The 15,867-nt window shown below is 44.2% G+C and overlaps 1 protein-coding gene across 1 annotated transcript in view; it reads left to right on the top strand.

Moving 5' to 3' along the window:
* Nucleotides 1–251: 251 nt before the first annotated feature.
* adprh (ADP-ribosylarginine hydrolase) overlaps nucleotides 252–15,867 on the top strand; it is a 504,999-nt gene continuing 489,383 nt past the window's right edge. The window contains exons 1-2 of the mRNA XM_082152910.1: nucleotides 252–491; nucleotides 12,789–12,897. Coding sequence (XP_082009036.1) covers nucleotides 484–491; nucleotides 12,789–12,897 — 117 coding nt within the window. The 5' untranslated portion in view covers nucleotides 252–483. The remainder of the gene's footprint in view (nucleotides 492–12,788; nucleotides 12,898–15,867) is intronic.

The following is a 15,867-nucleotide window of genomic DNA, read 5'->3' as shown; positions in this document are numbered from 1 at the left end:
TAAATATTTCCCAATGGAAGAAGATTATTAGTCAAAATAGCAGATATTGTAGTTATCTTGAATGTTATTACAATTAGTCAAAATAACATTGTAGATAATTCCAATTACGACGAGTCAAAATTGCAGAATAGATATCTAGAATTGGAATTTTGACTAGTCAAAACTAAATTACTACTAATACAGAACAGGGCATTAAATGCTAAACCGGCTTGCCATAAATTTCACTTGCCATATACCCTGTAAATCGGAACGCAGCTCATATCTCGTCTCGTATTTCTACAGCTGTTATCACCATATTTGGAGAGAGAGAGAGCAAATAAACAACCCTAAACTCTTCACTGCAGAAAAAAATTTGTCAAGTTAATCGAAAAAACATTCATTGGTAGATATATAATAGTGTGGATTGTAGCTTGAAAAGAGCTTGAAGAGTTTTCTAGCCACGTCCGCAATAAGGAGTCACTGAATCTACCGTGAGATTCTAACATGGACTGGTGAGTAGCATGCGCTGCATTCTCATGAAACTTTGATATGAGAAACTACAATAACGTAATACATTTAAGTACTGTGCAGTATATAGACCAATAGCCATTCTTAGAAAAGAATAGTCAAGACAAAGCTTTATTGTCAAGTGTACAGAAAAATGTAATTACTTTAAATTCTTTAGACTAGACCAAAGGTTGTGCAATTGCAGCGGATATACTGAACCTTCTTTGCAAGAACCTAAAGTTAGATTTAAACATATTAAAACTTTTGGAAGTGGCTCCAAAAAAAGCCCAAAATTGTTCTGGATTTAACAAGCAGCAAGAAGTAAAAAACCCATTCAAACAAACAAAACAACTAGTAGGGGAGAGCGGGGCTTTTTGACACACTTTGACTTTCTCAGTTTGTGTAAATGCACTTGGGATTCAGAGAATTGTTTTGTTTAGTACAATTATGTGGTTTTGTTTCATTAATGCAGTGTATACCTTTTTCTTGATAAACCCTGAATGGAAGGGAAATGTAGCACAATAAGTAAAATTATGTGGTTCTGTTTCATTAATGCAGTGCATACTTTTGGAGTGCATACGAATGGAAGTGAAATGTAATGTGAGGGGACATTGTAACATGATCATATGACAGCTTTAAATGTTATCTGATCTAATTCAAAAATATATATCTACAAGACAAACTAAACTATTTTGTCAATAGAATGCAATTATGAACTTTTTCATATAAAATAATGTCATTTTTAATAATGAAAAATAAACAAATTTGAGTTTGACAATAAAGACACAGCAAAACACAACTATACAGCATAGTTCAAAACATAATAATAATGAATAATTTCTCAACATTGACACAGTCTTTATTTACCTTTTACTCATGGATTCTCAATAGAATTCTTAAAAGTATAGAATAGCATAGTTCTAACATTGTAACGCAGTGTTACAACGTTCCCCATCTGCACAACTGGGATTTAAACCCGGCTAGTGTCTTCTGCTGGTTAGAACAGTATTAAAGAACTATCTGTATAGATACAGTTATAAGATTAAAGTAATATCAGATTTGTCTAATTTTAATTAAACATAAAAAACATAGATGGAAAATGAACTTCAGTAAGAAATTTACATTTGCTATGGTTAAATGTTCAGTGATATCTTCCAAATATGTTTTAATTTTGGCGCAATCTTTTCTCTATATAGTGTTGATATGACAACCAGCAAATACACTAAGTTTCGTCATGCTTGCATGTGTGGAAGTATTTAAAACAAGTGTTACAAATAGCCCTGCGGTAGTTTGTGCCCCGTTCACCCCATGTCAGTGTAAGGAGGGTGCAATTTGTTTGAAGTGGTCATGAATGGAGGAATTAACTTTTCCATACAATAAGAATATCCTGTAGCCCAGAGAATGACTTGTTGTGGAATGTGCTTATCTAAGTGAAAGACCGCCTCTGCAGAAGAAGATCAATGCCTACTTCATCATTGCAACGTTGGCCCCGCCCATTAGTGCGTTCAAATCGAAGAACAAACTGATGTTTTGGGAATTCGAAATGGCTTGCCGAAGCAAACTTTGCAGAAAAGTTCGCTCCAGCTGGTCTACCATTGGTACATAGCAATTGTAAGTAAGGTAATCGAAGTGTCTATTAGGAAACAGGTAAGGGTGTGGCCAGAGGGAGCAACTTCCGCTCTTCAAGACTGCTTTGGAAAAACAGATTGGGAAATGTTCAAAGACGCAGCCACCTACAACAACCAGACAGACATTGAGGAATATACAGACACTGTGACCTCCTACATTACCAAGTGTATCGAAGATGTGACCCACACAAAAAACATCATCACTCGGGCTAACCAGAAGCCATGGCTGACAGGCGATGTCCTCAGGCTGCTGAGAGCTAGAAACATAGCCTTCAGAGCCGGGGATGAATCTGGACTGAAAACAGCGAGAGCCAACCTGTCCCGTGGCATCAGGAAAGCAAAACAGGATCACACACATAAGATAACCGCTCACTTCAGAGACAGCAGAGACGCACGGAGCCTCTGGCAGGGCATTCAGGCCATCACGGGCCTGCGCCACAGAGCTGCGAGAGCAACCCCTTTCTGCTCAACAGCCTAAACAGTTTCTTCGCACGCTTTGAAGAACAAAACAACACAAGGCCACAGAAGACCCCTCCCCCTCCATGATCAGCCCCTGTGCCTCTCCACCGCCAGCGTGAAGAGGACACTCGCCACTATCAACTCCCGCAAAGCAACAGGTCCAGACAATATTCCGGGTCGTGTACTGAAGGACTACGCAGAGGAGCTGAAGGAGATCTTCACAGATGTCTTCAACACTTCCCTGAAGCAAGCCACAGTTCCATCATGCTTCAAAGCCGCCACCATCATACCTGTGCCAAAGAAACCTGTACCATCCTGCTTCAATGACTATCGCCCTGTGGCATTGACACCCATCATCATGAAGTGCTTCGAACGGCTTGTCATGTCACACATCAAATCAATCCTCCCCCCCACCCTGGACCCCCACCAGTTTGCATACCGAGCCAAACGATCTACAGAGGATGCAATCTGCTCTGCCCTTCATCCAGCCCTTACCCATCTGGACAAAAAAGACACATACGTGAGAATGCTATTCATAGACTTCAGTTCAGCATTTAACACATTAATTCCGCAACAACTCATCTGCAAACTTGACAAACTAGGACTAAGTACTTCACTCTGCAACTGGCTATTGGACTTCCTCAGTCAGAGGACTCAAGTAGTGCGTGTTAGCAACAACACCTCAAGCAGCATCACACTGAGCACAGGGGCCCCTCAAGGCTGCGTGCTCAGTCCACTGCTCTTCATGCTGCTGACACACGACTGCACAACAACTCATAACACTAATCACATTATTAAGTTTGCGGACGACACAACTCTGGTGGGTCTCATCACCAAGGGAGACGAGACTCACTACAGGATGGAGGTAGACCTTCTGACCACGTGGTGCAGAAACAACAACCTCCTGCTGAACGTCAGAAAAACCAAAGAGATCATTGTTGACTTCCGGAGAGGTCACACCGAACACCTGCCACTGTCCATCGATGGTGCCGATGTGGAGAGAGTGAGCAGCACCAAATTCTTGGGGGTGCACATTAGTGAAGATCTCTCCTGGACTACCAACACTGCATCTCTGGTGAAGAAGGCTCAGCAGCGTCTCTACTTCCTGCGCAGACTCAGACGGGCAAGTGCTCCACCACCCATCATGAGCACTTTCTACAGAGGCACCATTGAGAGCATCCTTTCCAGCTGCATCACTGTGTGGGGCGGGAGCTGCACTGAATACAACAGGAAAGCTCTTCAGCGCATAGTTAACACAGCCGGAAAGATCATTGGTGCGCCACTCACCTCCCTGAAAGACATATATTCCACCCGCCTCATCCGCAAAGCGACCACAATTGTGAGCGATGAAAGTCATCCAGCTCACAATCTGTTCAGCCTCCTGCCATCTGGGAAGAGGTACAGGAGCCTCTACTCCCACACTACCAGACTCAACAACAGCTTCATCCACCAGGCTGTTAGGATGCTGAACTCTCTCCCCTCAGTCACCAGGCCGTCAAGAAGATGACGAACTGTCTTTGCACTATCATGCCTTTTGCACACTTCTGATGTTTGCTATGACCGAAACTGTCTTTGCACTATCATGTCACTTGCAGACTTAATTTAAATGTTTAATTTATTTATTGATGCCTATATATAGGAATAGTTATATCGTTTTTAGCTATGTCTAGTTTTTTAACTCTAGTCTAGGTTTAACTACATGTTTTTTGTCTTCACCGTGGGATGGAGGGAAACGTAATTTCGATTGCTTTGTATGTCTGGAACATGTGAAGAATCGACAATAAAGCTGACTTGGATATACACCAAGTGCAAATAGCCCACCTTGTTAGTAGAAGCTAACAAGTACTAAAGTACAAATACTAACACTAAACTACTAAACACAATGTCTGGTTGGGCTAGACCAGGGTTTCTCAAACTCGGTCCTGGAGGGCCACTGTCCTGCACAGTTTAGCTCCAACCCTGATCAAACACACCTGAGCAAGCTAATCAATGTCTTCAGGATCACTAGAAACTCACAGCTAGGTCTGTTTGTTCAGGGTTGGAGCTAAACTGTGCAGGACAGTGGCCCTCCAGGACCGAGTTTGAGAAACCCTGGGCTAGACAAAAGTGCAAAAAACACCTGTAATTTGTCTACCGCAGTGGCGTAGGGAATAGGGAATTCCCTTCGTAGAAAAGTAGAAGATACTTCTGATGCGAGTTCAAATCCGCTTTTGCCGAACTCGTTCTGCTCCCTTTTCCCATCGCATATCAGATTGGAAAGGCATTTATTTTCAATAAATATGAAGAAAATATGTGAAAAGTGGAATCAAAGTGCCTATCGGTTATTTATTAATAAATAAGTGTTTATCGGGTAGGGTTAGGGGTAGGTGAAGGGAGGGCTTTATTCCTGTCCTAATAAGGCAGAATTTATTTAATAAATATAATAATTTACACTCAATATCTTATTAGTGCAGACTGTTTTATAATGTACTAAATTACTGATGTACAAATAGTATCTAATTACTATTTACACTTGTTGCAAAGAAAATACTGCTTTTTTTACATAGTGTACATAGAAGCTATTGCTATTTGAACTTAGTGTATATTTGCTCTTCTCAGAGCCTGAGAAGTTTAGAACCAGTGCCACCTAGTGGTAAAATTAAATGTTCAAATGCTTATAACTCTGGGTGTGGTTGACTGTTTTTTTTTTTTTTTTTTTTTTTTTTTGCCTTACGGTTTGTGTAGCGTTGTGATTTAACACTGTTCTGGCCAAAATTTTCATTAAACAGTCATCACTGCTTGAGACACTCTGAATCAAATAGTTTTTTAAAGGAGAACTTGGTAAGTTTTTTAACTTAATAAAACTGTCTAGAAATCATTTGGATGGTTAAACAACCTGTTCTGGTGATATTGGTGACTTTCCCCGCTCCCCCCAGCGTTCCCAGGCGGAAAACCAACCTTGCAACTTGCGCACTGCCGTCCCGGCAAAGTGAAATTGGAAGTCTCGTGAGAAGCGAGAACTAGAACGAGAACGAGCGCGAAACACAAACTGCTTTACGGCAATTCGACATAAACACACACGCATGTATGATGTATTACCAGATTACTCACCTCGGTAGACATAGTTCCACACGATATAGTTGGCTTGCTCCGATCAAAACAAACGCACATGAGCAGCGGTAGAGAGGGGGAGGAGGCCGCCGCAAGTGAGTTTTTTACGACTGTGTTGTGAAATATACGCCCCCCCACAGCTGTAGGGGGAGCTCGTGGGGAAAACACTCGACAACAAAAGGGAAAATCAGCGAAGAAGTGGCTAGAGTTCGCTAGAGTTACAGAGTTCTCCTTTAAAAAGTATTTATTCTTGCAAGAATAGGCCCAGTCGCCCACACAGAAGTTACACTGTGGAGTGAGTGAGACCAAGACATGAGGAGCAGGGCAGCTTTTATACTGTTTTATCTTCAAGGTCTTCTTTCCTAGCGCTTCGTTCCACATTCCACAAACAAAAGGCTCCTTGGCTGTTATTGCTATTAGCCTTAATGTGTGCCATTAGGCTCCTAAGACCCCCCCAGACTAAATGACCTCTGCCCTCAGGGGTCAGAGGTCCTCTGCCCTCAGGGGTCAGAGGTCCTCTGCCCAGTCACTTCTCGAGTGTCTCGCTCACGCACTCCAATTGTATAAACATACATTAATCACAGAAAGTTCCCTGTTCCCACACAGACTATAGATGATAAAAACATATGCCATTTCTTTGCAATGTCTACTGAAAATCAATGAAAATAAAATTTTTCAAAAATCTAAAAAGTAAAAATAGCAAGTAACAACAATAATAGTAATAATAAAAATGCAACAAATTTAAGTCATTACATCACACTTATACCCTTCATTTCTGATTTTCATATAACTGTTCACTCTTCTTAAACTTGTGAAAAAGCTTAAAAGGAAAAAGCTTAGGCTGTTTTTGTAAGGATTGGCCCTTAATTATTTAGCAAGCAAGTAAAGCTTTATCTGAAGCCGGGCTGAATGAATAAACACTGTTATTGCACCCCTGGCCTAGACCAGACCCTCAGTCACCTCAGTATAAACAAGAAATAGTATAGGCTGTCATTTTCACCAATTGAACAGACATCCCTGCTCTCAGTCTCTGTACTGAGCTGGAAACACATTTCATAATACATGGTAAGCATAGCAATACCGCCAATCCACACAGACATTAGACAACAAAAGCCCTATTCGCACGGGATTAGTATTACCTAGGGACCTCCAGTAATTTGTAATAATCGCAGAGGTCGTCTGTGATTTTTATCCCGTGCAAATCTGCCATGTCTGTAAAAATGTCTGTAAAAATTCCCCCGAAAATTACCTACCGTATTTCGGCCAACACAGGGGTCCTCTGATAATACCAGTCCCGTGTGAATCCCCATGTCTGTGATTTGGGCTGTTTTTCTGTGAGCCTATCGTTTCCTAAAGAACGTAATAACCATTATGGGCCGTTTAACAGTCCATTTTACATCTGTATTAAAACTATATTAACAATAAAATCTCTCGATATGCTCTACTCCAATCCGATTATAGTTTTTCTCCAATAAAAACTATGAAGTGCTGCAAAAGAGAAAACAAACTACAGTAAAGACGTGATCCGGAAGCTCAACTCGGACAATTGTCATGGAAACGTCAAATTAAGTATTTTGGCGCAACATGGAAGCTCTTTTGGAAAGTTTGGACGCTTTTTGTGGTAGTGTAATTTAGTAGTCTGTATCGTGGAGCATTTCTTTGTCTCACACGGCCTCTAAAGACGTCCATCCTGTAAGTATCTCAAGAAGTCAAAGTGTGAAAGAGTAAAAATGAAATAAACCAAATAAAATGAATAGAAAAACAAGCCTATCGCGACGTTTCGGTATTTATAATACCTTCTTCAGGCAGGCTTGTTGTAAATATGGACAAAGAATAAAAGAAAAATAAGATATATTATATAGTTATACAATAATATCATATTCTATAATATATATCATATATTTCTCTAATAAATTGGTTTTAAATAAGTTCTTTTTTTGAATTGCAATACTGCAGCGCGATCTTTGTTTCAGCACGTTCAGCTAGTGAAGTGTGAATGGGTGGGCGCATGCTGTAAAGTCCGTAAACTCGAGGGAATTACGAACATTTATTTGCCCGTGTGAATGAGCCACCAAAAACACAGACGTCAGGGGGTAATTTCTTAATTACAGAGGTCCAGGGGTAATACTAATCCCGTGCGAATAGGGCTAAAGACGACATTTCTTTGCAGTAATTCAACATGTCATTCTCACACAAATCTGTTGATGGCAGCCTCTGTTTTCCCCCTTCTATTCCCATGAATGGTGGTTTACCAAAAAGTATCTCAAATGGGCTCAGATTTGTTTTGACAATTTTTCTCATTCTCAGGTACATCAGTACAACAGCACAAAAGTGCTTTAAACCATGTGAGTCCAGTTTCCTCACAGCACTTAGCCAATTTGTTCTTGATCGTCTGTGTTCTCATGTCAATTCCCAAGAATTGACCCACTTGCTTTATTGCCTCATTGACAAAATGTGTCCCATTGTCAGAACTGATTTTTCTTGGAATTCCCCATCTCGGAACAGCCTCGGTCAGTAGAGCTTTCGCTACCACTGCCGAGTCTTGTTTCGAGGTTGGGAAGGCCTCAACCCATTTGGACGACATGTCAACCATCACCAGACAGTAATTCTGTTTTCCACAAGGGGTTAACTCAATGAAATCCATCATTAAATACTCAAAAGGCTGTGCTGGTGGTGGTTGAGATACTACAGGTCTTTTTACCCCCCTTGCCAAGTTATGTGTAATGCAAGTGACACATCTTTTGCAAAAGATTTCAGCAAATGTTGTGAAACCCTTCGTAAACCACAATTCTTTCATCTGTGTAATCATTCCCCCTTTTGACACATGGTCCAACCCATGTGTCAATTTTGCATAATGCGGAAAGAAGTGTCTTAAACAGGGCATGCCATCACAGCTCATCCACACATTCTCCTTAAGGCTGCAGCCTGCCACCTTCCATGTGTTTTTCTCTGCACCTGTAGCAAAAGTCTGCATGCTCTGAAAACAAGTGGAAATGTCAGGGTTATTATTGTCAGATACCAAAGTACATGCCGTTTCTTTTGTCTCCTGCGCTGCCGTGGCCTTCGCTGCCGCGTCTGCTCTGGCGTTGCCTGTTGAGACTGAAGTTTTATCATTAGTATGCGCTGCGCACTTACATATCGCAACCTTGTCTGGTAGCAGAATGGCCTCCAAAAGCTCAGATACAAGAGATGCGTTTAGCATCGGACGCCCGTCTGACTTCAAAAATTTCCTGTGTTTCCACAGAGCACCAAAATCGTGTGTGACCCCAAAAGCATAACGCGAATCTGTTTAAATTGTCACACATTTGTCTGCCATGAGCTTACAGGCTTCTGTTAAAGCAACCAATTCAGCTGCCTGGGCCGAATAATTTGATGGCAATTTTCCCGATGTCACAACTTCAAATTCAGTGGTTACCGCATAACCAACCTTATTCTGACCTGTTTGTGGATCTTTGGAGGCCGATCCATCCACAAAGAGGACATTATCGCAATTGTCCAGTGGCGTGTCCAAAAGGTCTGGACGCAGGCCTCCCCTTATTAGGGTCCCTTTTTAGAGTGCATCCAGGATCGAGTACAGTTACTCCCCTCGTTTTCAAGGGTTAGAAAGCGCTATGCTGAGTTCTACTCTCCAGGATGCCCATCTCTATGATCCGGTCTGTGAGCAATTACTGACACTATCTGCAGTCCTCCTACCGGATTTCTTCCAATTACAAGATCAAAATAAAACAGGCCTACTTGATATTTTATTATTTTTAAAATGGGAGATATCAACGCTATTCTGAATTTATAGGATACAGTTTAATTTTTTTTTTGTCTGCAGAACAAAATAAATGACATAAAAATAGTCACCTTTATTTATATAGCGCATTTTACAATACAGATTGTATCAAAGCAGTTCTAGAACATAAAAATAAATATACATCAGGAATAAAAAACATCAAATAAAAATGTGTAATCAAGAAAAAAATATTTGACAAAATTAGGAAAGTAAATGTTTGACAGGGAACGCATCTCCAAAGCCACATACAGACACACGTTGCAGTTACAGCTGTCAGTGTTGAACAGCGTCACATCTCTTTGCGCTCTTTGGATGTGTGCACAGCTCAGAAAACAGCGCTCATGCAGAAGTGTTCTCTTAGGCGGGTCTTCCCCTCTAGAATAATATCAAGAATTGGAATCAATTTTCTATTTCTAACCCTACTAACTACTAACCTATAGAAAATATTTTATTCATGTGGCATGGCTGGCCAGTACAGGGCTACTAGAAGCAGACTGACCCCGGGCTGCCGGACTCTCTCTAGAACTCCTGGGAGCAGAGCGATTGGGGGAAATGCGTACAGACGTTGCCTCGGCCACGTCAGGGGAGCTGGTTGCGTGAGGAAAAACCAGAGTGGACAGTGTATGTTCTTGTGAAAGGCGAACAGATCCACTTCCGCCTGGCCGAACTTCCTCCAAATCAACTCCACCCTCTCGGGGTGGAGTCTCCATTCCCCGGGCCTCAGCCCCTGCCTCGACAGGATGTCTGCCACCACATTGCCCTTAACATTGCTCTGAGTGAGAGTAGTTTGCCCAAGGACCAAAGAAGAATCTGCATAGATGGCTCGATCTCAGACCCCCTGACGATTTATACACGAGACCACCAACGTATTGTCTGTCTGAACTAGAACATGATGGCCTCTGAGGTATGGAAGGAAGTGTCTCAGAGCCAGAGACACTGCAAACATCTCCAGGCAATTGATGTGCCATGAAAGATGATTGTCCTTCCAAAAAACCCTGGTGTGGCGACCTTCCATGACCGCTCCCCAGCCTGTGAGGGACGCATCCGTAGTCACTATTTTTCACTGACATGGTGCTCCCAACACAGGGCCTTGGGACAGGATCCACGGTTTCTTCCACATGATCAAAGAACGAAGGCATCTGCGCGTTACTGTGATTGTGCGAAATGGGTTCCCCTTCAGGGAAAACCCTCTGATCCTGAGCCACCAATGTAGAGGTCTCAAGTACAGCAGGCCAAAAGGCCCTACGTTGGACGCTGCTGCTAGGAGCCCCAGAACTCTTTGAAAGTGCTTGACAGTGGTGGCCTGGCCTAGCTTGATGCTGGTGACTGTAGTCAAGATTGTGTTTATATGAGCAGAAGACAACTATGCCCACATCGTAACTGAGTCCCATACTACCCCCAGAAATGTAGTTCTCTGCCTGAGGGATTAGTGAACTCTTTTTGACATTGAGTCTTAGCCCCAAGCACCTTAAATGGCGCAGAACGACATCTAGATGCCGAACCGCCATCTCCTCTGACTGTGCTAGAATGAGCCAGTCGTCGATGTAATTGAGGATACGAATAATCTGAAGACTTTGTGGAGCCAGAGAAGCATCAATGCATTTCGTGAAGGAGCGAGGAGACAACGTTAGGCCGAATGGAATGCCTTTCCCCTGAAGGCGAACCTCAGGAATCTCCTGTGTTGTGGAAGGATGGATATGTGGAAGTAAGTTGTGAAAAAAAAAGTCCTTGGACCTCATCTGACTCACAATGATATAGTTAGCATCTTGAACCTGAATCTCCTCAGAGAACGATTCAATATCCTGAGATCTACAGTATAATGGGACGTAACCCCCCCATCCTTTTGGGAGCTATGAAGTACCGGCTCGTGAAGAGGAACATGCTCTATGGCCTCCTTTGCTTAGAGGGACTGAACTTCTTGTTCCATGACCCAACCCTGCTCGGGGTTGACAATAGTATGAACTACCCCGCTGAATTTCGGTGGACGATACTCGTACTGAATTTTGTACCCCTTTTCCACAGTGCGTAGGACCCACTGAGATATATTTTGAAAATCTTTCCAAGTGTCTAGATATTCTACTAGGGGGATCAGTCTCTTGAGACAGACCTCGGGTGTTGAGTGTAGCATGATTCAGGTGCCCTGAAGCAACTGATTGGCAGGTGAAGACCGAATAAAACTTTCTACAGGCCTCGTGAGATGAAGCGAACTGGACAGGGCCGGAACGTTTTCGGGCGGACACTGTGATTTGCGTTCGCTGGAAACCGATGTGTCCTGAAGTGCGCGAGACGGCGGGAAGCATACATCGATTTCCTGAGGGCTCTGTGGAGGAGCGAGATGTTGTCACTCGCGGGGGGCACCGCCCCCAGCATAGCGTCAGAGCATCGCGTCCCTCGAAAGGGAACACTGTTTTAGCATATTCTTTTTCGTGCATATTTTATGGTGTCAGCCCTAGATTTCAGGTTGACAAAAACCCTAAACCTAACAGATAAAAACCCCAACAAAAACCCTATGCCACATAAATGGCATAAAGGACATAAAACGCTTGAACCCCTTTAATTGATGCTTGCAGCTGTATTTTCTCTTTGTTTTTGTTGCTGTTTGATTTTGACCCTATGGGCCAGATTTTTTTCAAATCTTAGTAAATCACATTGCGTGATTCACTCAAACTCCCATAAATTTTATGTCTGAAAAGGAAACTGGCATAGAACATACCTGTATGAGTAGTAAACATACACTGAAATGGTCAAGTTAATGTCCATTAACTTAGTCACAATCAAGAGAGTTTCCTCCGATGAGACAAGGAAGGCAGTGCCTCCTTAAAAAAAAGGGTGAGAAATATTCCACAATACAAAAATAAAACAACGCAACTATTACAAAATATGCAACCTGTGTCTCATTGTTTATACATATGTATTAGTATGTAACATTTACAAAGACAAAAAAAAAAAAAAAACTTCAACAATGTTTTTGTACGTTTGGATAGATGCTGAGAGACATACAATATTGACATTAATAGCATCTAAAATGTAAACATTACACATTTGCAGCTACAGAAACGTAAGATATTTACAAATAATTCACAACATAAATACGTTTGTTCATACGTTGTTTTTTTTGTTGTTTTTTTTTCACTCTTTTATAGATATATTTTCGATCCTTTAACCCTACCCCCATCAGGAGCAGGACTAGACACCACTGTAGTAGTACCATTGTACCTTATTTAAACAATATTATTATCATTGGTAAACATTTGTAAACACATCGTCCTAGCATAATACCATAGATGGTATGTAATATCTAGAATGTATCTATTAATGTTAAAATGAATGAATTAATGTTCTTTCAGTACTGCAGATCATTACACAGCTGGCATGCTGCTCAGCGGTGCAGGAGATGCTTTGGGTTACAGAAATCAGCTGTGGGAATACAACCAATCTGGCCCTGCTATCCACCAGGTCAGACATATAACTATTCTGCTGTTGTGCTAATGAGACGTTAACATTTTGGTCACACTTTATATTAGGTGTCTTTATCACATACTTTCATAAAAAAAAAATTGTTAGGTACAACTTACTAATTGTGTTCATGTTGTATTTTCAAAACACTTTTTCTGTGGTTGAGGTAGGATATGGGTAAAGGTAGGGACAGGTGTATTTGTTGAGGTATAAGGGAAGGGACAACAGTGTAATTATATATGTAATTACAGAAATCAATTACATATGTAATTACATCCAAGTATTTTAAATATATAAGTACAATGTAAATTTGTATGTACAAGTGCATTTGGTGGCACTAATTTAAAGTGTCCTTGTATGTTTATTTACTTATTCCTGTAGCAATAACAGTAAGTTATGCATAATTACATGCAACTAAACCAAACTCAAATCCTAACCCTACAGTAAGTATATGTAGTTAATTAATATTACTCCTGATACAAGGACACCTTAAAATAAAGTTCACCCAAGCATTATATCAAATTATTAAGTTGGCTTGAGAAAGCCAACTTACTGAAATCCTATTTAACCCTCTGGGGTCTGAGGGTTCTCTTACGAGAGGTCTCTCGTACTGCGTAAGATATCTTACGCTAGGGGAAAATCCTTTTTCCGCGAGATATTGAAGCCAAAAATTATCCTTAATTTTGTAATAATGCAAAACGCGTTGCAGCAGCAATACAGACATAGGCGAGACAGCTCGCGCGCCTATTGGCTGCTCTGCGGCAACTGCAGCAGCCTATCGAGCGAGGCCTGGCGTGACGTCAGACCCAATCAGGGCACTTCGCGCCCGCTGCGTCACGTCCCGCCGAAATGGGCGTGGTCTAGGCCTATAAATATCGCTCGCAGGCAGCTATTATCTGATTTTTCATCCTTCAAGCGAAGCACACGCATCGCTGGAGCTGGATTAGGAGCCGCGCCGTCGAGAGAGAGCACCTTCAGCGGGACGAGTCACTGAAGTCGCTGGCCGCGCCGCCTTCCTGCCTTCCTGCTGCGCTTTCCGGCGCTTATATCCTTCTCTTTATTACACTGTATTTCTGTGTGTGTGTGTCGCCGCCGCGACACACATTTCTAAAAGAGCTAGCGTCTTTTTAAAGATGCCTTCCTGCGGCTCGTGCAGAGCCACACTCAGCGACGGGGACCGCCACGTGATCTGCGTTTCCTGCCTGGGTGAGGAACATGCAGCTCTCGCGCTCGCTGACGGCGGATGCCCTCACTGCGAGCTGATGGCAATGGCGACTCTGAGGACTCGCCTAGCCGTCTTCACCGAGACTGCTCCCCCGCCCGCCGCGGCGTCGCGCCGTAAAAAGCGCCGTGCCCAGCGGGCCCCGGAACCCTCCCTCAGCCGCCAAAGCTCGCCGGTTCGCCCGCTTGCTTCCCCGGCTTCTTCTGTTTCGCTTCCTGACGGACAGCGGCCGCCGTCTGCCGCCGCTTCCGTTGATATCGCGGATGAGGAAGCCCTGCTGGGAGAGGATGATTCCTGCTCTATCCTGGCGTCAGGCAGTGAGGATTGGGCGGGCTCTGAGGACCCCGCGCCCCCTGCCCGCACTTCGTCAGGCAAGAGAGCTTCCATCGAGACGGAACTCATGCGAGTACTCGCACAGGCCGCGGCGAGCCTCGGCCTCGAGTGGTCTTCGCCTGAGCAGCCCGCTCACAACCGGCTGGATGGATTTTTCCTGCCTGGGGAGCGCGCTTCACCTGTGTCCAGACCGGCGCCTTTTCTTCCTGAGTTACACGAAGAAGTCGCCAAGTCCTGGAGCGCCCCCTATTCTGCTAGAGTGCGTCCTGCTGTTTCTTTGGCATTCTCCGCCGTTGACGATGCCAAGAACAAAGGATACCTCTCGCTGCCGTCCGCTGGACAGCGCGCTAAGCCGGCCCTACCCTCTAAAGCTTGCCGCACGACGTCGAGCTTGCTCCACCGCGCTTTCTCCGCCGCCGGGCAAGTTGCGTCAGCGTTGCATACCATGGCAACGCTCCAGATCTTCCAGGCCGATCTCCTCCGTAAGCTGGATGAGGAAGGACCTGACGCGATCTGCGTGCCGGACTTAAGGAGTGCCACGGACCTCGCCCTTCGTGCTACTAAGTCCGCAGCGCAAGCCATTGGACGGACTATGGCTTCTCTCACCGTGTCTGAGAGACATCTATGGCTGACGCTCTCGGAAATGGCCGAGTCTGAGCGCACCGCGTTCCTCGACGCCCCGCTTTCCGCCGCAGGCCTCTTCGGATCCTCCGTCAAAGATTTCGCGGAGAGATTCGCAGAGGTACAGAAAGCGTCTCAGGCTATGAAGCACTTCCTCCCGAAGCGCTCCAGCTCTGCAGCAGGCCGTGCGAAACCGTCTGCTCAGAGCTCACAGCCACAGCCACCGTCCACCGCCTCCACTTCACAGCGCCGCCAGGCCAGAAGCGCGAGACCGCGCTCCCGCTCATCCGGTCGCCGCCCCGCAGGACGCGGCCCGCGACCTAAGGTTATGGTGAAGCCCGAGGCCCCGAAGTCGTCCTAGCACAGCTAGGAAAACGACGGTGTTCCAGTCCCGCTGCGGCCGGACTCACACCAAAGCTATTCGCTCGTCCAGTTCCAGAAAATGTGACTGTTCCAGTGTTTTCTGCAGCCAACAAGTGCCCAGTGCCCATCCCTACACATAAGCACAGCCTGTCACACAGGGCTCGCGCACATAAAACCGACTCAGGTCGGTTGCGCTTCAAACATGGTGAATGTGCCCACTACCCAGTGCCCACTAACACCACGTTATGCATGTCTCACGGTTTCTGTAAAAACGAAACCAACGTGCACTCGCTTCACGCAAGCGAACAATGTTTTCGGTGTGATAAATGTGCCCGCTGTCCCGCGCCCACATCCACACATAGACATGACAGTTCCCACGGGAACCGCCCAGCCCTCCCCCTCGCGGTTAACCATCGTAGAGGAGTCGAGCG

Source organism: Leuciscus leuciscus, assembly GCF_965113295.1.
Source record: "Leuciscus leuciscus genome assembly, chromosome: 21".
Classification (NCBI taxonomy): Eukaryota; Metazoa; Chordata; class Actinopteri; order Cypriniformes; family Leuciscidae; genus Leuciscus; species Leuciscus leuciscus.
The sequence above is the reverse complement of the archived record's forward strand: the minus strand, read 5'-3'. Positions and strand labels throughout refer to the sequence as shown.